The 23,937-nt window shown below is 40.0% G+C and overlaps 1 protein-coding gene across 4 annotated transcripts in view; it reads right to left on the bottom strand.

Moving 5' to 3' along the window:
* Window positions 1-2,363: 2,363 nt before the first annotated feature.
* The window catches only part of ttc28 (tetratricopeptide repeat domain 28), a 163,909-nt gene continuing 142,335 nt past the window's right edge, over window positions 2,364-23,937 (bottom strand). For 3 of the 4 annotated variants that reach the window (XM_086301526.1, XM_086301528.1, XM_086301527.1), the window contains 18 exons: window positions 23,576-23,685; window positions 20,630-20,759; window positions 20,159-20,386; window positions 17,706-17,880; window positions 15,829-15,969; window positions 14,513-14,657; window positions 14,213-14,392; window positions 13,486-14,054; window positions 13,149-13,396; window positions 12,358-12,482; window positions 11,036-11,113; window positions 10,782-10,941; window positions 10,199-10,275; window positions 8,769-8,792; window positions 8,353-8,482; window positions 4,879-4,986; window positions 4,151-4,778; window positions 2,364-4,069 (listed from right to left, as the gene is read on the bottom strand). In XM_086301526.1, coding sequence (XP_086157652.1) covers window positions 2,959-4,069; window positions 4,151-4,778; window positions 4,879-4,986; window positions 8,353-8,482; window positions 8,769-8,792; window positions 10,199-10,275; window positions 10,782-10,941; window positions 11,036-11,113; window positions 12,358-12,482; window positions 13,149-13,396; window positions 13,486-14,054; window positions 14,213-14,392; window positions 14,513-14,657; window positions 15,829-15,969; window positions 17,706-17,880; window positions 20,159-20,386; window positions 20,630-20,759; window positions 23,576-23,685 — 4,367 coding nt within the window. In that variant the 3' untranslated portion in view covers window positions 2,364-2,958. The remainder of the gene's footprint in view (window positions 4,070-4,150; window positions 4,779-4,878; window positions 4,987-8,352; window positions 8,483-8,768; window positions 8,793-10,198; window positions 10,276-10,781; window positions 10,942-11,035; window positions 11,114-12,357; window positions 12,483-13,148; window positions 13,397-13,485; window positions 14,055-14,212; window positions 14,393-14,512; window positions 14,658-15,828; window positions 15,970-17,705; window positions 17,881-20,158; window positions 20,387-20,629; window positions 20,760-23,575; window positions 23,686-23,937) is intronic. The other variant, XM_086301530.1, reaches the window with a different exon arrangement.

Genomic DNA, 23,937 nt, shown 5'->3' with positions numbered 1-23,937 from the left:
TAAACTTTAAAACTTAATTTTGGTAGGTTTATATCACAATTAGGTTTGGTAGCTTTTGGTCCAGATCTAGAAAAATACTAACTGGCTTGGCTTGCACAGCACTTGGAATTTCCATAATATATTTTAATATGTACCTATATTTTAATACTCATACTTTTCTATAAATTCAAGACTTTTACTTCTAACAGTGTGATATAGCAAGTTTTTAAAAATAAGTAATTGATTGGGTGAACATCGATGCAAGAATATACATGCTGCCTGCTCTATGGCTTATCGTCAGACTAGAGGAACAGGGCGTTGTTTGAAACAGGGCGGATCGCTTGGAACGCCAGGCTAGCAGGTACTAAAAAAGTACCTGGTACCTATGAACTAATGGAAAACCCTGAAAACCATAGCGAACCATGCCGATTGGATCCCAGTAGGTACTAATCGAAAAAGGGGATCAAGGAAAAGGTGTAAGCCCTGATCGCACCAGTCTCAGGGTCCTTTAAGTCCTGTGCTGTTTAGCAGTCAGCCATTCTGCAGTATCTCTTTAGTCTGAATCTGCTCCAGGAAAAGGTACCGATGGTAAGGAAGACATCATGTTTAGTGCTGGTTCCAAAGAAAGCCACCTCTTCTGGCCTTAATGACTTCAGCCCAGTTGCCTTGTCGTCATGTTATGAAGGTGTTGGAGAGACTGATTCTTGCTCAGCTTAGCTTGCAGGTGAAACATCTTTCAGGTGGGGGTGGATGATTCTGTTATCTACCTGTTGCAGCATGCTTACCTGGATAGTACTGGTTGAACTGTGAGAATCATATTCTTTGATTTTTCCAGTGACTTATACCATTAATACCATCAAGCCACTTCTGTGAAAAGCTGCTCAGGATGGGAGTCGCCAATTCTACATTCTCCTCGATTGGTAACTGTCTCTCAGAAGACACTGCATTAGTTGGGTGTATTAAGGGTGGGCAGGACATTCAGACTCCTTCTGAATGTCAACAAGACAAAAGAGATGGTGGTTGACTTCTGGAGGAAATAAACTGCGACTAGGCCATTCAACCTTATGGGTGAGTAGGTGGGGACAGTGGACAGATACAGGTACTTGTGCGTAGTGGTAGTGAGTGCCATCTATTTTGCTGTCGTCTGCTGGGGGGACCTGAGTGCCAAAGATGCCAGCAGGATCAACAAACTCATCCGCAAGGCTGTAAAAAATTTGGAGATGTTTGAGTCAGTGAGGGACAGGAGGTCACTAAACAAACTGCTACATCATGTACAGCCCATCACACCTGTTCCACTAATTTCTGAGGCAGCAGACCTCCTTCTCCCTCAGACTGATTGAACCTCGCTGCCATAAGGAAATCATTCTGATATCTCATAGCACAAAGCCCTTAACAGGGTATATCCTGGATAGGTTGCAAATATATAATAGGGCCAATATGGAGAGACAGACAACCACTCAATCTAAAACTCACATCCATTGGCCAATTTAGAATCACAAATTAACCTAACCTGTGAATGTTTTTGGACTGTAGGAAGAAGTCTGAGTACCTGGTGAGAACCCATGGAGACATGGCGACAAAGTGCAAACTCCAGACAGACTGGATTTGAACCTAGGACCTTATTGCTGTGAGGCACTGACGACTGTGCCATTTTTTTCATATTTTGCAAAACTGCACTAAATTGAATCACTGTAAGAGCATTAGCATGAACTCTAAATAACACTGGAAATTAAAAGAACACTATGAACAATAAGACATTTGTTACTGTTAAGTATCATAAAAGCTCTATAAATATTTACTGTACTGTGTTAAGAGTAGAGCAATGGTGAAGAAACTATTAAGATAAGCTGCTGAAGTAAAAGTACTCATAATAGACTATAAAAATACTTTAGTACAAACAAAAGCCCTGCATTAAAAAGTCCAAAGTAAATATCTATTACTAACGAAAAGTACTGGAATACCTAAGAGCACATAAGACAATGATGGCTAATTTAAAGTGTCTAATATGCAATAATGTGGTTTAGAAAATATTAATTTTTTTTATTACTAATTCAAGTACCGGTATTGCACCTGGTTAGCTTGTACTCTTTAAACACTTTTAATATCTGTATCTACAAATGGTTTCATAAATATCCAGTATATCCTTATAATACGTTAAGAATTACATTCACAATTCTTCCCTTTACCCCCCCTTTTTTAACTAGATTTACTATTTTGCTTTTATTATAAGTAAAAAGAATGTGTGAAGATTTTTTTCATTATAGAACATTGCTGTATGTGATCAAAGCAAGACAAAGAAAGGAGCAAAACTGCATGTTATAAAATCAGTTAAATACTTGGGCACCATGCTGGCAATCACACATGAAACCAAACTAGCATAAAATATCAAAAAGTTGTCTTTACTTCTTCATTGTTTTAATTGTATTTATAAATTGTGTGACGATTATATTAATAATAATTAGAAAACACTCAAAATAAATGACATCAGTAACCAACAGTAATGACATTAAACAATAATTATTAAACAATAACTCAAGATTGAATCCAGGCCAGTACAAAGAAAGCAAGCATTTAGGCTGATGTAAAATGTTCATTCAGTAAGCAGACTGCAGGTTAAAAGCATTTCTGTTCAGTGTACATGGAGGCATTGAGACACATGCCCTCTAGTCAGTCATAAAAACAAAATTAAAGCTAGAGATTCAACACTTCTCTTAATTATTATGCCCTTCCATTTCTCTCCAGAAGAAGGCACAGTCATCACATTCAAAAACATTTACATCCCTTCACAAAAAAGTAACATGTAAAATCACCATCGGTATGAAATGAGTACTTTTTCATTCCTGCAACTCAGCAGGGATTGCTAAAAATGTAGTTGTATTTCCACTGAAAATGGGCAGATTTTATCATTGAACAAGCACAGATATTAACCAGAAGATTGATCTCCTAAATCTGTGTTCAGGACTTTAAATATTCAAATTCTTAACATTTAGAAGATGGAAAAAAGTGTCCAGGTGAGAGAAACTTGTAGCCATTCCCAGAGGGAAGTCTGACACCTCCTTTAGAATGTGTGAGAAGGCCAGCTGGAGATGGAGGTGGTTTAGCCTCCAGGTTTGGGTGAACATTTGGTCTGTCATCAGTGTTGTGGTCTTCAGGTTCCCCTACATTTTTCCTGATAGACTCATTTCTAGGTGAGAGATTCAGCAAACCCAAAACATCTTTCTGAACTGTACTCATTTTTTTATTCTCACCTCGGAGTAAGCTGGCCGGACATGGCATGTTGGGTTTCTGGCTGGCGTTGGCCCAGTAGGTTTTTAAATTGTGGATTGCCTGGATTTTGCTATCCTGTTTGGATTGATGCAGCTTAGGGGTGATTGCTGGGCTAGAAGAGGCTGAAACAGATCCTGCGGAGGAATAGGAAAGGGCTGGGGATGGAGCACTGTCAGCAGGAGAGCGTGAAGGTGAGATGTGGGCAGTGTAAGGCGAGCTGGGGTATTTCAGTTTGAGCTGAGCCTGTATGTGCACATCTGGGGAGACTGTAGGGAGAGGTGAACCCTGATCTTTTACTGAGAGAGATAACGAAGGGGATGAATGAGCTTGGCTGCTGTAGACTGAGCTGATTTTCTGCAGTGATGAGGAGCGAGATGGTGGTTTAGGCCGAGTTGGAGGAGGGATTGAGACAGAGGTAGAGAGCGGTGAAAGATGACTAGAGAGTGAGAGAGGAGACTTTAGACTTGCCCTACTTGTTGGTCGGCTAAATGCACTGGTCTCAGAGGGCTGAAACCCTTGGGCTCCATTTGTAGGAGTCAAAGTTGGGGTTGTTGGAGTGGACACCGATTTCTGTCTGCTGAGAGACTCATCTCTGCCCTCAGCTCCCTTCAGTGTCTTTCCTCTAAGGTTTGCCTTCTGCAGGCTCTCCACAGCTTGCATGTGGCTCTCAGTCTCCTCCAGGATCTTCTGGGCCAGCTCCTGGGGATCCAGTTGTCCTGCAGGTCCTGTCCTTTCCTCTTGGGATTTCACTGTGCTATCTGTCTCAGTGCTCGACTGGTCTGACTCAGAGCTGCTGACTTTTCCTTTCCGCTGAGGAGTTGAGCTGGAAAATGAAACATATAGATACATTTAAAAGAAGTTCAAGAGTAACTCTTTCTGACTTAACAAAAAGTATTGAACTTACATTTCCTTCTTGACTTTGGGGTTATTCTTAACTGTTAGTGGCAGCGTTGGAGCTTTTATTGGAGATGTAGGTGTGCTGATGCTTCCCTTTGAGGAAACTGTTAGAGGATACCCATGCCGCCCGGCAGATGCTCTCCCAGCACCAACTCTGCCAAATCTATGTCCTGCAGGTAGAGGCAGAGTGTCACACTCGCTTCCTCCTCGACCTAATGGCTCACTGCTTATAATGGAGTACCCCGCATACTCCTCGTCCTCTCCTTCTCCCGATAATACTCCTCCATTACTGGTCAATCGACCTCTTGATACACCACCTGAATGGGTGTAGAGGCCCGCGCCTTGACAAGGCTTCTCTGGCTGTTGATGTGAGCGCTGGCTGATGATGTCACTTCCTGCAGGCTCAGGTCTAGACAGGAAACTGAGAGATGAGGCAAGGGAGCTGAGGCTGTACACTGAGATGGCATCGCAGGAAAGGCTGTCAGGGCACATGGGGGGCAAAATCGAGGGTTGAGGTGGGTAGCAACCTAAGGAAAGGGGTAAAGAGTGTGGCTGGGAGGCTGACTGGGAGGAGGACAAAGACTCCAGGGAGGATGAACTGTCTATGCTAAGTCTCTTGGGAAGCTCTGTTGAGTCTGATTAAAAAGAGAGAGAGAGAGAGAGATTTGAAAAATTTGTTGAAAATTGGGAAAGATTTAGTAAAAGAGAAAGTCCAAAGTCATAACTTATTTTTACCAAACAGTGCTAGAAGAGACTGAAGGGCAAAATGCATGATGCGTCTGCTGGCCTGTTTTCCAGTCTTCAGCACCACTTCCTCCTGACCAACTTCACAAAGGTCAAAACCTGACAAAGACAGAGCACAAAATCCAGCCAAAAGCCAAATCTGAGTACTTCAGTGACAAATAGTAAGCTTTATGTTCTTCACTGCTAAAGTAGTTAGTTACTTTATTAATTCATTTTAGATTACAAAATGAGTATGATGATTCTATATAACCACCAATTCCCAAAAATGTTGGGATGCTGTGAAAATGTGAATAAAAACTGAATGCAAGGATTTACAAATCTCGTATACCCATAATGTATTCACAATAGAACACAAAAAAATATCAATTGTTTAAATTGAGAAAATGTACAGTACCATCTAAAGAAACATATTAGCATGGGCATGAATTTGATGGTAGTAACACGTCTAAAAAAAAAAAAATGTTGAAATAGGTCCATGTTTACCACTCTCTTCTTTTGACAACAGTCTGTAAACGTCTGGGAACTGAAGAGACCAGCTACTGGATTTTTGGAGTGGACTGTTGTCTTGTCTGATGTATGAATCTAGCTACTTAACAGCTGGTTGTTCAGTTGTTGTATTTTTCATTTGATACGCCAGATGTTTGCAGGTGATCAAAAATCTGGATTGCAAACAGGCCAGTTCATCACCTGGCCATATTGTACAACAGCAATGGTTCGTTGTACAGCATGGGTTCATTATAATTGCGGTATGCGTCTTAGCATTGTCTTGCTGAAATATTCAGAGGCTTGTCTGAAAAAGATATAATCTGGATTTGAGTATACACGGCTCTAAAATCTATATAAACAACACGTTCTCACTCTCGAGGCGTAATATTTTACGCTAGGTGTCAAATCGTCAACATGTTACGCTTCCTGGCACCCAACATATTCCTAAATGACAAGATTGGAAAAATGAGGAAACATGAGAACCGTTTGGAATCAATCCACAGATGTTCGCTCATTTTCCTCAAATTGCTTTGGTAAGCACTATTTAACGTCATTAAAGTGCTGATGTTTTTGACACTGTGGGCATGAGTTTGCTGTCTATTGTCAATAGCAGTCTTCAGTCCGGGTGAGTCCCTACTGTGGTGGAACCTATTCTTAAAAAACAAAACATGGATCCAGCAATTTTATCCAACTACAGACCAATTTCTAAATTGTCTTTTCTTTCTAAAGTCCTAGTCCTTCTTCAGCACCACAACTTTCTATATAAAAATGGCATTAGTGAAGTATTTCAGTCTGGTTTTAAAGCACACCACAGCACTGAAACTGCTCTTTTAAAAGTTTTTAATGACCTTTTAACTTTTACTGACTCGGGAGATCCTGCCATTTCAATACTATGAGACCTCAGTGCTGCCTTTGACCGTAGATCATAGGATTCTTATCTCTCGGCTTGAACACTGTCGGAATCGAAGGGACTGCATTGGAGTGGTTTAAATCTTACCTGTCCAACCAATGCTTTTCTGTTAGATTGGGGGATACATCATCCTCAAAAAACCCACTTTCTTGTGGGGTCCCCCAGGGGTCCATTCTTGGCCCAGTTCTCTTTTCAATTTATATGCTCCCTATGGGTTTATTTTTTAAAAAGGATGTTAAGGCATGGATGACTTTAAACTTTCTTAACCTAAATGAACAGAAAGCAGAGGTGATTGTGTTTAGTTCCTGTGACCACTGCAACTTTGGCCCCTTAGAAATTTATAAAAAACCTTCTGCGAGGAACCTAGGAGTTATCTTTGACTCTAATCTAACGTTTGACAAACAGATTAATGCTGTAATCAAATCAGTTTCTTTCATCTTCGGCTACTTGCTAAAGTGAAGCCATTTCTCTGTTTTAGAGACTTTGAGAGAGCTATCCATGCCTTCATTTCATCTCACCTCGACTACTGTAATAGTCTTTACTCTGGTATTAGTCTGTCATCAGTTAGCTGTCTACAGCTGGTCCAAAACCCTGCAGCACAGTTACTAACTGGCACACGCAAGCGAGAACACATATCCCCCATACTGGCATCATTACACTGGCTGCCAGTTAGTTTTAGAATTAGGTTTAGGATTTTATTATTTGTTTTTAAGGTATTGCAGGGGTTAGCACCCTCATACCTTTCTGATCTTTTAAATTGGTACACTCCTGCAAGGTCTGCGGATCAATTGCTGCTGGCTGATTAAAGCACAGAGATCGGGCCTTTGCCATGACTGCTCCTAAATTATGGAACAAACTGCAGGACCTCCCCAACATTGGACACTTTTAAAACCTGTCTGAAAACCGACTTTTACTCCATGGCTTTTAAATCAAAATGAGTTTGTATCGAAAGGAGCCAGCTGAGGTGGTTCGGGCATCTGACAAGGCGCCTCCTGGGTGAGGTGTTCCAGGCATGTCCCACCGGGAGGAGGCCCCGGGGCAGACCCAGGACACGCTGGAGAGATTATATCTCTCGGCTGGCCTGGGAACGCCTTGGTATTCCCCCGGACAAGCTGGAGGAGGTGGCTGGGGAGAGGGAGGTCTGGGCCTCTTTGCTTAGGCTGCTGCCCCCGCGACCCGGCCCCGGACAAAGCGGATGAAGATGGATGGATGGATGGAGTTTGTATTACTTTTATTTTTCTTATTCTTACTCAAATCTTCTAATTTTATTATTCTTTTTCTTAACTTTTATCATGTCTCCCGATGTTTTTATTTCTTTTGATTACCTTAATTGTACAGCATCTTGGTCAACATTTGTTGTTTTAAATGTGCTATATAAATAAATTTGACTTTGACTATTTGACAGATGGTGGTATGAGGCGTTTGTGCTAATATGGTGTGTTCGGTTTTTGCTGAAGGTGGTGCTTTTCTTTAATGCTAAACATCTCCACTTTGCTCTTGTCTGTGCAAAGGACATTGTTCCAGATTTTTTATTTTATTTGTTCAGATGCAATAAAACAGCCATGCTGTCATGTTCTTTTTAGAGAGAGAAGGCTTTCTTCTGACAACCCTTCCAAACAAGCCATATATGTTCAGTGTTTTTCCAATTCATTACAAAGAACTTTATCATTTAACATACTAACTGTAGAGCTTGAGTCCTTTCTCACAAACATAATTCAGTAAAAAGCAAAAGTGTCTGATAAGGGGTGTTCAGTAGGTGATATGAAAGCTCACACAAAGACAAACAGGAAAATAAGTAGACATATAAGCATCAAAGACAGATGGAAAAGGATAAACAAAAGTATTTACAATGTAAACCAAGAAACAACACTATAAAAGAACCTTAATCAGAAGCTCAATGCATATAGATGTGTTTCAATATGTTCTGAATATTATAACATAATTTTTTGCTCTGTGCTAGTATTTACCGACATTTTCTTTACTTACAACTGACATGGGTGATGCAGTAGATCACTGACAAGGAGGTATAAAAAAAATGTGAAACTAAGTTTCTTTTAAGGATGACTCACCCAGTGCAGCCAGGAACTCGTGGCAGCCTGGCAGCCTCCAGAGCTGCACACTAATTGACACTTGAATGGGAGCCAGTGGAAAGTCTTGCTCTTTGTCGCCTGACTGCAACTGAACCAACACTTGGTGAAGCTATGGAGAGGAAAGAAGATATAATGACTGGAGTGCTGGATGAGTGTTTATACTTTTTCAGTTTTTAACTTATTTATTACCTCACATTTGAGAACATATAAGGATTGTATTAAATAAAAATACTCCAGTGTAAATCAACAATTCTCAATAAACAAGGACAGATAAAGCACGCACTTCACAAAGAATATTCAAATAAAACATCTTAGTGTCTGAATGTGTTTGTGCCTGCTTTGACGAGTGTTGTACTTTTGAACTCAAGCCAGAAGTTTCATCATGAAACACTTACCATTCCTGCCACACTTTTAACTGCCTTTGTGAGGTGTGTATGACAGAAGAAGAAACAGAACTTTAGTTATTTATTTTTGTGTAATTGTTGTGTTTGAATTACTGTATTCTCAGCCATGCATGAATGATGATGTGCTTATGCAGGCAATTCTTGATGATACCCATATAGTATTTATGGAGGGCTACAGCAAGCAAAGAATGATGAAACCAAACAAATGACTGCAAAATGAAAAATTAGAGTGAAGAGTGGGGGGTGCTCTGCACTTTACCAACTAGCTATACAAGCAATCTGTTTTAGTTATGAGTGGTTAAAAGACAAGTGTGCAGAATATCTCATGACCATGCTGACCAGATGCATGCTAGGGTTGGGAAACAACAATGCATGCAGTGTTGAGTGTGTTTGCAGAAAGCAGTCATGCAAATGAACTAGATTACTAACCATATTCAGTAAATTTTACTTCCCTACAGTTATGGAAAAAAATGGAAATCTCTCTCTTTCTGTATATATGCAATGCATGTGGGAACTATGGATGAATAGAAATATAACATCCTCACTGACTAAGAAGCACCTAATAGCTCAGGGCATCAATTAATGGTGCAACATCAGTAGAACACAGTTACTATCAAAGCTAGAGGTTGAGAGGCTACAACCCAGTGGGAATGAGTGAGCAGTGTGGACACAATGAGCCGACCCTGATAGAAGAAGCATTGGAAGTGAACTAGATGACGCTTAGCTACCTACAATGACAGAATTGCTGTTTTTACACCAGGACTCTAAGATCAGGCAAGCCGACCGGAGCTCTGCCTGGATTGACCATAAGACTCAGCCTATGACTCAGTGCCTTGAATAGTGTACAGGAACATCTGAGCTGCATATGGACTAAAAGTCCCCACTTTCAGATGGGGGGAGGGGGGGGGAGGCACTGCAAAGGTGGTTAAGAATAATAGGGGTATGGTCATGTCGGACTTTGAGTTCCAGACAGACAAGCAGCTACTGGCCAACCAACATGACATAGTGGTGGACAGCAACACTGGGAAGAAGGGCCACAAGAAAATAGAGAGTTACCAGGGCCAGGAGGAGAAACTGGAGTAGATGTGGAAGGTAAAGTCCAAAGTTGTCCCAATGGTAATAGAAACATTAGGAGCTGTAACCCCAAAACAGAGGTCTCTGTTCAGAAGAGTGCATCTGCACCAGTTGGTCCTTCAGCCCCTGGTACAGCTAAAATAGAACACCCAAACTCCGAGGCCTCTGGTAGAGCACCCAAGTTTAAGCAACACAATAATACCATCCCCCAGCTTTTTGAGCTTGGAACTCTCAACGTTACTTAGGTAAAGGCCAAGAATAAAAACAGGTGGTGGAGGGAGATCTTATTTTTTGATGTGCGTAGTTCTTCAACCACTGTCATGACCACCTGTCCAACATGATAGTACCTTATGAATGAGCTGTTCTCCAGCCTCAGATGCTGTGACCAGCTTACAGAGTGCCTGTAAGGCTGGAGGAGTAAGACCTGGGGATGCACAGAAAGTTAATCAGAAATTTCTATAGCACTGTCATATCTTGATCACGAACAACTAATACAACCTAGTGTAACATTTTACAAAAGAGCTATAAGTTGAAATAAAAATATAATCTGAATTATTCTCTTGCTAATATAGGGTATCTTGCAAAAGTGAGTACACCCCTCACATTTTTGTAAATATTTCGTTACATTTTTTCATGGGACAACACTGAAGATATGATAGTTTGATACAATGTAAAGGCAATAATGGCTGTGTGTTAAATTATTTAGAGGGGACAGCAAATTTACACTGTTGTACAAGCTGTACACTGAGTACTTTGCATTATATCAAAGTGTCATATCTTCAGTGTTGTCCCATGAAAAGATATAATAGCATTTTTACAAAAATGTGAGGGTTGTACTCACTTTTGTGAGATACTGTACATTAAACAAATATGATTTTATCAGTATGACTGACATAGGAGATGTTTTGAATAATGGAAAAACTCTGTTACCAAGCAGTGACTGTAGAGTGGTACTGCACTGCTGCAGTCGATCCCCAGGATCTGACATAGGAAAAAAAACTGCCGCAGGGAGTCCAGCAACACTACCAGAGAAGTCCAACCGAAAACCCACTGCAGAGAGTAGGGCCTGCCACCCAGGCACCCCGCCGACCTTACCCAGCACAGAGGAGACATGTGGACATGAACAGAGAATACACAAAGGTTGACATTTAAAGAGAAGGAGAAGGAAAGACCAACACACAGACCTTATTCTCCACACTTTGCTGCGATGTGTACATTGGGTTACACTGGCCACTCTGAATGCGCTGTAGTGATTTCTCAACCTGTGGACAGAAACAGGCACAAATTGTGTTATTTAATCAGACTGGAATGTTCAGATGTGGGAAAAATGTGTTTTGAGGTGCCATTCACAAACAATTTAACATTTTCTGGACAGGACAAAACTGAAAGAAAATTAAAAGAAAACATCTTGATTGATAATCATGCATTTCATTAGCAATCAAGATGTTTTCTTTGTGTTGAACACAATCATGGGTGCTTCCTTAAGAAGCATTTTAATTCCAGAATTCACCAGAAAATAGCTTTACCATTTCTCATTGATACCTCAGATCTCTGTGCGTGGATTGTGGAGTGATATTTATACAGCAGTTTTCTAGTCTAAGCTCTACTACAAGCCTCATTCACACATTCATACTGCACTTTATTCCATAAAAGAGGACCGTAGCCACAATGGCAGCACTCACTGACATCATTCTGGACTCTGCATCTTTAAGGCTTTAATGTTAGGTTAGCATTTTACCCCCCTGCCATGCTATTTAGAGCCAGACGTGACCATAATGCTCTAAGGTATCAGCTAACACTAGCATGCTGGAACCGCAATGACTGTGAAATTTCGGCAACATGCTCTGATGGAAGTCTGATGATGATAACTAAAGTTATGATTCACTGTATTAGATTTTTATTGATCTTCATGAGAGCTAAGTATAGTCTCCCCAGTCTGTCTCGCTAACACATTTGAATTCTTTTTCCTTAGATGGAGGGAAAGTGATGTCCCCAAATCAAGAGGGGTAGAGATAAGAAGCACTGCAGAAAAAAAGCAATTTGCTGTCAAAGTAGGTTAACACGTTCACACAGACCTTGCGCTGAATGTAATGACTTTCTTTATTGTTCAATACTTCTTTGATGCAAAGTCATAAAGTCATTAAAATAGCTCAGTATGAATTATCTAAACTTAATATAATGTTTTCATATGGGTTTTTAAAAACTTTTTTCAATCAACAGTCTTTAATTAAATGACATAAAATAACTGCTATAAAAAGCAGTTAAGCCAGTATTCACATTTGTGATCTTTACAATAGTTAATCTTTGGATGCTCTGACAAAAAATAAAAGCCACATTTCTAATTAAAGTGATTAAAGTCATGCTCATTTAAGATTTTCCAGTAGTATTTATGACAAATCGGCTGTCGTTTTATTGAACTGATATCTAAATTCATCTTTTGAATTTTAAACTTACTAATAGAGAACTAATAGAGAAAGCGAGACTGCAAAGTTTGAAGAAGTCTTACCAAGTGTAACAACACTCTCAGGGCATCCCTGGCCCTCTCTGGGTACTGAAGGATCTCTACCAGGGCTTGGCCAACCAGTGACATGGGACTGTTCAGCTTTACATCATTGCCAATAAGCATGTAACCTAAAAAAATACAACAAAACACATCTTTCGGTTTCTCGTGCATATTGAAACTGTGTTTTTTGGAGTTCTGAAATGTAAATGTAGCCGTCTCCAAAGCACCTTGGGTTAGCTTCTGTTGTTTAAATGTGCTGTAAGTTATGAATAAAATAGGCATGACATGTTTAAGGTAAAATTTTCATCGCCAGTAAATAACTTATGTAACACAGTGGGCTACATAATAAACTTGAAGAATAGAAACAAAGTGTTGATCCTGCTGTACTAGTATCGACCCAAAATCAATACCAGCATTGGTATCAATGCTATCGATAATTGGATTGATCCGCCCACTTCTAGTTCATGGTTTGCTCTTTCTCATACCTTGCTTGAACACACATATCACTGCTGACCAGTAACACCCCAACAGACTTGCCATATTGGATACAGTGGCCACAACAATTATTCTTTTTTTTAGTTTATAGCGTTTACGTATCATCTAACATATCTCAGACATTGACATTGCTAAGTTGTACAAACTAATTGGTTCCTTTTAGCTCATTTGAACGAAGAAATTGGTTAGCTGATAAATGCTCCACTATATTTTACAACTACTCCTCTTGTGTCTGCGTGCTGTGGCTCAAAGCAACTGAGTCAAGCTTTAGTATTTTACATTAATGATTGTTTGCTAACCAGCCCAGTTGGAGGGGTGTGAGAAGTGCTTGCTGCTCTGCAGTGTCTTCATGGCTTCCGTCAGAGCTGCACTGGCTTTGGTCCCATTGTGAAGAGCTGTGTAGAAGGTGTGTGTGAACAGTTTAGAGGCAGCTACTGGCACAGGCCACAAAGAGACACACACACACTGGACCCCTGCAGCCAAGAACGCTCGAGTCAACCCCACAACTCCATCTGCTGTTACCTTGCTGCCGGACTCTGGGTACAACCTGAGGTGGCAAAGGGTCAAAGAGTTACATGGGACAGTCAAAAGCTAAGAAAAGCCTGTGTAAAAAACCAAATCTGTGAATAGTTATACCTCAGGACCACCAGTTTGACAGTCAGACAAAGGTCCAGTATATCAGCAGCAGTAAGAAGGAAATCTTGAAGTGGTGGACTATCACAGATACTCTCTACCTCACACACACTTTCACCATCCTCACTCCTTTCATCTGCTCCTCTGAGTCTCTCTGGGCTGCTCTTTGAAAACAAACCCTTCACTTTTCCACCCTGATCTGCTGCTTCGCCTGACACTGACATCCTGCGGGGTGATTTCTCCTTTGGTCGGCCACCTGCCCCATCTCCTCCAGCATGCTCTTGGCTAGGGGCAAGGACCAAAGCTGCAAGCTTCCAAGATATATGTGTGGCAAAGTGAACACACTCTGCTTGACTCAGAGCTGCTAAAATGCGATCCTTTGTGGCATTGGCTCCCGTTAGGGGATGACATCCCAGCTGCTCTCCCAGCCACAGGGCTTCCTCTTGGGCTGAGGGTAAGGGCCCCCATAGCCAACGGTCCATGACACTCGGTGGCAAATGAGGTGCACCGACCACTGCAGCCATTGAGCCTCCATCTGGACAAAATAAGTGTCCACTGCGTCGAGCATGAGGCTGCAGTTTGAACACATTTGATACAGAAATATTATAATAAGCAATAAATATTTTAAATAATTAATTGAATAAACACATATGTCGGAATAGTTTGACAAATACAATATATGTTACTTTACATCGATTATCAGAAATCAAAGGGTACCAAAATGACTTACCTTTATTGTTGCTCCCAGGCTGGCTAAAGAAGGTACAGAAATTAGACTGAACCTTTCATACAGGTACTCATTAGAGGAGCTGCCTTTGAGCAAGGCAAATGGAATTAGGTATAATTCTCCCTCCAGAACTAACACAAGTTGTCTGTGTCTACCCACGGGTCCACTACTGTGCATCAGGCCCTGTATAGAGAGAGGTGGAGGGCAATCGTAACACACAGATTTGTGTGAAAAACCATAAAGAAGACAAATTCAAATCGTGAATTGAAATATAAGTCTTTCCTTGGAGACACACATACATACCCCTTCCATTGGCGCTATGAGCAAGTCATAAAGGGCCCGCAGAGGAGGTTTGCCAGTGTTACTTGGTCTGAAGAGGGGAGAAGATAAGCCGTCCTTTACTGGAGATACAGTGGTACTGTACAGACTCGTCATGCTCTGACAGCTTCTATTAGAGGCAGAAATACACAAGAAATGTAATACACTCCAACATATAGTTATCCTGTTTGAAAACAGCTATGAACCTATAATCATGATGATGTTATAGTCATGCAGCTCTATGAAGCTCTACTTAAGCACTGGTGATATTAACTGAATGGTAATGTTAGCTTGCTAACTTGCTCATCAGGATTTTGAGTAATGTGTTATAGTTTAACATTTCCTTTTTTGTCACAATGAACAGAAGTTTTGCAAATTCAAGTAACTATAAAAACATATTTGCAATGTTTTTGTTTCCCTTCAAGTTCCTATGCATACAGCTTCTTACAAGTTAAATGTATCTAATCCTATGAAGACCTTTGTATTATGACTGCAACTGCAATATTTTGTGCCCATATTTTGTATCATGATGATCTGTTTAGTTTCCAATTAGATCCGATTTTTCACTGCATGTTTCAAAATGTTTTAAATGTTTAAATTATTCGTTGTGTAGCAACACCTTGTAGAGTTTGTGTTATGTTTAAATGTAGTGGGAAAAAAAAGTTGTGAAAAATGGACTTCTCATAGTTGTAGATTTCTGTTTAAATACTGTATTATTGAGTTATTCTTGGTCATTTTGGACTTATGTCAGGTTCACTTCCTGTCGTTATCATTTGTCCCTTCTTAGTAATCGTCTGGGGTACTGACTTGATTCGAATTTGTCTTGCCTGTGTCCAGTTATCCAGCCAGCCTTCCCAATGTACAGTATACATGCACACCTCCTGTCCGTTAGTTCACACTTCATAGACTGTCCTGTTTTCTTTGGAGCCAAGTGATCCAGCAGTTTCTTGTGGTCCTTGTTTATGACCTTTTGCTATGATTCATGAACTTGGTTATTCTTTACCTGTTTTATTTTCCCCATTGCCTGTCTATCATCTGTTTTGGAATTAAAATTAGAACTTTGGGCTTTTTCTTTTTCTTGTTTTGCATTTTTGGTTAGCCACTAGTTAGCTTTTAGTTTGGCCAAATCTCTCAATGTAAGATAAATTGAAAAAAGCTTGTTGCTAATAATGTAGTAGAGGAGATGCAGTACCAACTCACTATGCAGTGAAGTTAAGTAAAGTCAGAGCTAAACCTAAAGTAGCACCCTCTGGACATATAGCCAATATACTCTCGCAGTTTACAAGAACTCTGAGTCAAACCTGTTGAAGAGATTATTTCTGGACACCATGTGGAGATAGCCTGTAGGGTCTGTGGCAGAGATGAGTTTTTTGTTCAGCTCCTCAAACTGCTGCTCCAACAGATCTCCAGCTTCACTCTCTGTCTCACTACTTGAGAAGACTCTGCAAAATGGCAATAGAGACAGTGATACATAATTGTTCTATTATACAGCCTTGTCTAAAGATTGCAACCAAAATGCTAGGTGCATGCATATATCTCTAACAGTGTCAACTCAAAAGCATAAGTATGGTCAAACATTCTGTTTACAAGCAGAAGCCAATCAAAAGAAGGCAGGCTTAAAAAGAGGGCGGTCTTAAAGGGAGAGAAGAAAGTAGTTTGTTTCAGACTGATGAATGAACTGACAATCTTAGGAAAATGTACAAAAGGAAGAAACAAGTAGTAATTAATTACTGGAGCAGTATGTGATAGAGCGATGACTTGGAATTAAAATAACTTTTTATGGAATCCTCTGGCTGTAGATTTTACACACTCAGGAAGGTAATAGCAGTTTCTGATACCTGGATACATGCTAAAGGGCAGTAAAGTGCTACTAGTGGTTTGGAAAACATTTTTATGCTGTGTATCTGCAAAAACTTGTCATGCTTAGATGAGTGGGACTCATAATAAACCACACACAACAGCGTGAATCACCACAATATCAACACACACACACACACACACACACACACACACACACACACACACACACACACACACACACACACACACACACCAGAAGTAGTGAATCTGCTGGCTGCAGTGACTCCACTGCAGTGGTTTTCACAGTAAGTTGAGATGCAGTTTGTATGGGGGAACATTTGCTGGCACAACACATGGTAGTGATTTACAAAGTCATCCAGCTATGCCAACCAAGGCCTGAGAGTTGTGGGCAGTATAATTGAGAATAGAGAAAACTGGCAGGAGAGAGCAGGAAAAAAGGAAGACAGACACAAAGCATGCGTCTTCTCTATCATGTTTTGCTCACTTTTGTTTAAATGAGAGAAGGTTCACCTACAATCTATTCCAAAAGTTTGTACAGAACTTCATGGAAATCTTGGATTGCCCGATTAACTCTAAGCCTCAAATGTCAAACACATGGTAAGCCTACAAAAAAAGTCAATGTCTCCAAAGTCAGTCTGACTCTTTCTTTGTATAAAATGTAATTGGAGTCCATCAAGCTAATGTCAAGACAAATCATCCAAAGCCTCAAATATTAACCATGCTAGCCCCAGACAGAAAAGTCATATCTCTACAATAACTGAGATTTATCTTCTGTAGACAATGACATGTACCACATTACCATAGGGTGACTTAATAACAATGATCTTAAAAACAGTTCCACAGTTTAGCACACCAATGAAACAATTTTGACCAGATTAGAGGTTTTTCATTATTTTTTTTATGCCTGTGTTTTCTGGGCTGACAGTCTTTCTCTTGGATACTGCTAGACTCTGCCTGGAAGCCTATCCTTTCTTCAGATATGTAAAATGTACTATACACAGAGGGAAATACAGATTGAAAATGCATCTATAGTGATTAATAACATATTTACCATAGTTGTTAAGCTCAACACAACTGGTCAACCACGTAATTTTTCTTTGTATGTGTGCTAGTAGTCAGACAGGGATTTAAGACATGTCACAAAACTTTGAACATCAGCCTCGTGGAAAGGCTTAAACATATGCTCATGAGACCATGAAATATCTGCATTACGCTCCATTAACCTGTTTAATGGAATAAAGTTGTCACTGTCAGCTACAAAGTTATGTCAGCAGTATGAGGCATAAAGAAAATACTTCATTGAGTTAAAAGGTGCTGGTAACAATCATTCACTGGCATCTATCAAAGGTGGCACTACCTGTTATAATGACTATCCACTCCCAGAGCCTCTCTAGCATTGTGGATGTATTGCTCCAGAGAAAGGGAACCTCCAACAGCTCCTTCTCCACTTTGTGGGCTCCCACTACCATCCTTGAACTCAGACACCTCCAGTCCTGCTTCTTCAAGATACACCTCATTAAACTTCACGATACCTGTAACATTTCAGGAAAAACATAAGCAGGTTACAGCACTATGTGTGTGCCCATTTGTCAGCATGTGTGTGTGTGTGTGTGTGGCAGTATGTAGTGCAGACACTAAATGGTGCTTCCGTCGTTGTTTCCTTAGAGGAAAAGCCATGCAGCCAAAGAGTGATCATCTTTGCAGTATAAATTTCCTCAAATGTCATATCTGATATATGTAGATATAAGTGACATTTCAGCCTGCAGGTAGCCCTGGAGGAAAGACTGCAAAAAGTGTTCACCCTTTGAAGAGAATTAGTGGTAAATGTCACCCTAGCATTACAAAGACCTTAAGGATGATCGTCTCAGTCAAGACCCTTTTTGGTTTTGTCTCACAGAACTTAAATGAATTCCCACTGAAGTCATGACAACATCACTACATCTCAGTATCCCATGCCACAGCAGTTATGACAACTCATAGTACAACACAGATAGTACAACTCTGTTTTTTTTATACCAAAGATATAATCCCTGCTTTTTTTTTTTTTTAACATTTATACATGCTCTTATGCCTTCCCATCCCATTGGAATGGGTGTAGGACAGGTGGTAGAGTGTGTGTGATAATTATAAAAGCTGCATGCATGCAGTGCTTTAAGTAATCAATAAGCCTTGAAAAGTGCATATAGATCCAGTCCATTACAGACTACTGTAGTCATATTACTTAAATGTTATTGATGACTAAACTGAAAAGTTCTTCAGGCCCATGGAAACATGAATCCCTTTCTACAACAGCTGTGTTAAGACCAATTCCAAATGATTTTGCAAACCTGAATTTCATACTTCTCATTAAAGCATTACTTAATCATGATTATTGACTTAATTGGAAGTGGACACCAGTATCAGTACATTTATAATTATGCACCTATTAATCCCTTTAAAAATATGGGACATTTTATTTACAACTATTTTAGAAAAAAAGCACAGAAATATCTGAACGTCTTTTCTCATCTCCAAAATCTCAGTAACGGAGGGACGGAACATGGTCCACTCTGACTCAGTGTCTCCAGCCTCACTTAGTGTGCTGTAAAAGTTCTGCTGGAGGTGGGAGTAGAAGATCTCACAGACCAGGGCCTCTGCCAGACACTCCCACTGCATCGTCACTACACATCTGGGGACATCAGGCCTGTCCAGCATCATCCCCATCACACGTGAGACCTGATCCAACTCAGTACCAAGTAGTGATCGCTTGAATGCTCTGATATTATCTTTACCCGAGTATCCAAGACATGTGGACAGAGATCTGATAATATAATTACGAAATCAATCATGAACTTGCATACTAGAGCATCCTGTGTTAAGTGTACTAATGGACACCATTATACTCAAACCAGGTGTTCAGGACAGACCAGTCCTTGGGTTACATTGAGTAGGCCATTTCTTTCAATGTACTCCAGTATAACAGTGGAGTCCCCAGCAGATACAGGGACTCTAAGGAAGCCAGGCACACTGAACTGTTGGAAGGTGCAAGAAAGAAACAATCCTATCCCCTAAGGAAAACCTGAGCGTACAGGCACCAAGCGACAAGTATGCAAATATACCCATTTCTTCTCACCATCTATCACTGAGGGTAGCCTCATGCATCAGCTTAGGCTACTTGAATCACAAAGTGCAGAGGATTAGTAAGGAGGTAGTGAGGGTAACTATGAAGAGGATGAAGAGTGGAAAGGGTTAGATGCAGGATGGAGTGGCTGGAGATGTGTGTCAGGCAGAAAGAAAAGGTTTATAGGAGGATAGTGAGGCCTGCTATAATGTATGGCTTGCAGACAGTAGCACTTACAAAAAGACATGGGGCAGAGGTCAAGCTGACTAAATTTAAGATGTTAAGATTTTAACTGGTAGTGACCAGGATGGACAACATTACAAATGAGTACATCAGAGAGACAGCTCAGGTTGAGCAGTTTGGAGAGAGGGAAGGTTGGAATGGTTGGACATGTGAAGAGGAGGAATAGTGGATATATTGGATAAATGACTTTGAAGATGGAGCTGCCAGGAAGACCACAGAGGTAGATCACTGGAGAGGTTTAATATTGTCACGTAAGAGGTCTGAGTATAGAAGATGATGGTAGGAATAGGGTGAGATGGAGATAGCTAAAGGGAGCAGCCTCAGGCTCCTTCCCAACCAGAAAAGTGATGCTCCATGTTCCTAAAGGCAACTTTGTCAGTCTACGACTCTGAATCTGAATGAAAAAAGCATCTTCAGTAATTTTATAAAACCGATCAGCTTAAGTTTGTGTAAGCGTGGCAGTGAACCTGTGCCTGGAGATATTAGCCAGCTGTACAGAAAGCCTTCTGCCAGAGAATAGTAGAGAACCATGGCCCTCTGACTGTTGACTGTTTCCAGGATGTGTTCTATGGTGACCGGGATGTAAGGGTCAGTGCTCGCTGCTTGCTGACTTCCTTTCTGGCGTTCCACTAGGAGATCAGCAAAGGCACGTGTGCGCCCTCGCTCAGCTATAGCTAGTGCCTCATCGTGCCGGCCTGAAAGAATAGGAACATGTGGAGCTGTGAGTTAAAAAGGAGCAGATCTGAAAGAGCAGACTCTTTATTCTGGTAGCATTGATAAAGAAATACAACTATCAGACATTAGGTGATAATTTGTGCCTTATTAACAGAGACCAATGTATAAGATGCAAAAATGAGAACAGCTAACATACAAAGTGATGTACAGTAATTTATGCCACAAAGAAACAACACAACAGGTCAAGAGGCCAGTTCTGTCACCTAAGCTGACGAGGACTCTCTGGAGAGCCTGGTACGAACTGGTTTGCAGATCAAACAGGGAGAGCTTGTAATCCATACTGTGCTGCATCTCATGACGAATTGCCTCAAATAGCATAGATGCTTTGTATAACTGGAACAAATATCAAATAAACATACATTGCAATGAGTACCAATCCACAAATATACAAACCATCCATTGTTCCAGTGTTCAACTGGATTTAGACTGTGAAGACATTTTTATACTCTTCAGACCTTTTAATGTGTCTCCATGGTTTGTTGTAAATCACCTGCATTTGTTATTCGTTAACAACTTTTGTATTTATTTTTTGTGTATTGTGTGATCTAAATGGCCAGGCTTTATTTCAAACCTGTTTGAGCATATAGGTACAGTGCTGGCCACTGGGTGGCAGTATATACGCACAGCAAGAGTTGGGAGTGTTTTGGCTCACTTTTCACCATGAAACGGAGAAGCAAAGTTATTATAATTGTGCATTTTCTAAAAGCTAAAAAAATATTTTCAGTTTTTGCTTTCATTTTATTTACAGCATAGTTCTTTAAAACAGTTTTAAATGAAGATTATGTTATGATATGTTTAATGTTTGTCATTATGTTAGTTTTAATACATTCAGAACCTTACAATAACAATACAGCAAGAAAAACAAATGACACACAGTCACAGATTGTATTCATAGGTAGTCCTATATTCAAAACATCACACAGATATATTCCATTTTGATAGAATGCATTTAGTTATGTTATATTTATCAATTTTTAATAATAAATTTTTTAACCTGTTACTGTTACAGACAGTAACTCTCTTCTCTTTTCCTTGTTGCTTAACTTGCAGTTCTAGTTATAGAAAGAAACTAAGAAATAAACATTAAATTGTTTAAAAAATTGTCTTTAGTGTTAAATGACAAAATCTGATTTGGCACCATTACCATGAAGAACTGAAGGCGGTGTTAGTTTTAAATTATATTAACTGTCATGGTTCCTGGTTGCTGGCCCAAGGTTTTTGCGTTTTCAGAATGTTTTGCGGTTTTCTTGTTTGGATTATCTTTCTATTATAGTTCAGTTCTCTTTCTCTTGGTCTTTAGGTTTATTTTGGGTTAAGATAAGACTTCTGTTTGAGTTCCATAAGCTTCTGTTTATGCTCTACTTTCCTAGTGCCTCTGAGTTTTATTTATTTTCCTAGTTAATGGTTTCTTGTTTAATTATGTTAATTCCCTTTCGTGTCCTAGTTTCATCTCTGTGTCTTGTTCTCAGTGTCTCCTGGAAGTCATTCTTCTCTCCCTCTTTAACGCTCTGTCTCTACAGTCGTGTCCCTGACAAAACCCTGACAGTTCTGTCAAGTTCATATATTTTAGTCTGGGTCTCAGTGTTTGTTACTTCCTGTTTCATTTAATAGTCCGTTATCCCATGTGCATAATGTTTAGTTTTGCCTCCCCCTCCTCATTAGTCAGATTCAGTTCAGCTGCGTTCCCATGTGTCTCCATTTCCCCTAATCAACAGCCTGTGTATTAATTGTATGTCTCCCCTTGTCTTTAGTCATGTTCTCCCTCAAGCTGTGTGCTCTGTGCGGTCCATGGTCTGGGTTGTCTGAGTGATGAAATAACCAAATTATAATCAAAAATGTCACTCACATATTCCATTTTGATAGAATGCATTTAGTTAGGTAGCATTCTCTTACTTCTAGCTGAGTATTTATACAAAGGGTCATTTATTTACTTCTTTAACCCATTACTGTGTGTACTCAGACTGTAACTCCCTCGCCCATTTTCCCTCTCTCCCTCAGATTTGTGTTATGTATTTTAAATTTCTTAAGTTCAGCAATAAAGCAGCCTTTTGAGTTTATGTCTTATCTTCAGAATCCCGTGTTTGTGTCCAAAACCTGCCTGCCGTACAGCAAACCTGACACTGACAGTCATTTAATATCTTTTAAAAGTTTATATAATAAAAACTATGCAAATTCAACAATAATACCAGGTATTAATAAGACATAGTAATGCAGTAGAGAAAATTATTATCTGTCATAGATCAAAACAGTCTTAAGCAGTATTCTACACTTCTACACTGGATTTCTCACTTATGCAAACAAAGCTGGGAAACAAAGAATAATGAGGAAAAACCAAAGCTCTCTGTTAGCCTGTTAGTTACTGTTAGGCATTAGTAAAACTTTTCTTTGAAGTGGCTCTAACGCTGGACTCTAACACTTGGTGAATAAACTCTCATATGATGTGAGAATGTAACTCAACTGTTTGTCTGAGGGAAAGCATGACTTTAAAAACACTCGTGGCTAACATTAGCTGGCATAATTTGGAGGCATAATGGCATAATGTGGAAGATATAATTGCACATTATTCTATGTATATTTATGAGTATGATATCCCTTTTTCTATTAAATAATCTAATAAAATCACCGGCTGTATCTTTAATTATTTATAGAACAAAAAGAGGGGTACACCCATTCACACTCACATTCACATATATGGCCAATTTAGAGTCACCAATCAATTTAATACATATGTCTTTGGGTTGTGGAAGGAAGCAAGTTCACCCAGAGAGAACCCACACGGGCACAAGGAAAACATGCAAACTCCACACAGAAAGGCACCAGCTACCTAGCAGGTTCAAACCAGTAACTTCATGCTGTGAGACAAGTAAGTTAATTTGTAAAATATGGTTCCTATTGCTCCCATATTGGTTTGAGTCTATAAAGACAGTATAGAAGGGTTTGCTTTATGGTTCATAAATTGTAATTGACAATTTGCTTTTTCAGTTGGATCTGCCCTGTGCTCATGGTGCCTATTTTCAGATGGCAAGGTAGAAAATGGTTCCTTGAGGTTTCACAAGATTTAACAATGTTTCTCTTAAATCTTAAATGCACACACACAAATTGCATCTTTGCAGTTGAGAACACATGCATAAATGCATACACATACACACCTGGTGCTGTGATTCCTCCAGGTTTCCACTGGCCCAAAGAGACAGGCCCAGGCGATGGCGTATCTTTGCTTCATCTTCTCTCCGACCTAACTGCTCAGCCAGACGCAGACCTAGGGAAACAGACAGCAGAAGAGATCAGACGCTAGTTCCAAGAGGCTGATACGAAAATCATCTCTTCCAAAGTCCTGGCACTTTGACGCTTGTGACAACTGTTGCTGTACTGAAGTGAATTCTTACTGACTCAGCCAGCAGCACTCACATTTGCCATTCCTTTTCTCCCACTGTTTCTTTTGTCTTTCTTAACCCTTGTTTTTTTATGCAGCTGATTCAAATTCAATTCAAAAGTCTTGAAACCTTCTCCT

Source organism: Aulonocara sp. 'chitande type north' Nkhata Bay, linkage group LG7 (genome assembly GCF_057382095.1).
Source record: "Aulonocara sp. 'chitande type north' Nkhata Bay isolate Kocher_YH1m ecotype deep benthic linkage group LG7, A_spYH_male_GT1.1, whole genome shotgun sequence".
Classification (NCBI taxonomy): domain Eukaryota; kingdom Metazoa; phylum Chordata; class Actinopteri; order Cichliformes; family Cichlidae; genus Aulonocara; species Aulonocara sp. 'chitande type north' Nkhata Bay.
Note: the sequence above shows the minus strand (reverse complement) of the source record. Positions and strands in the feature narration are given on the sequence as shown.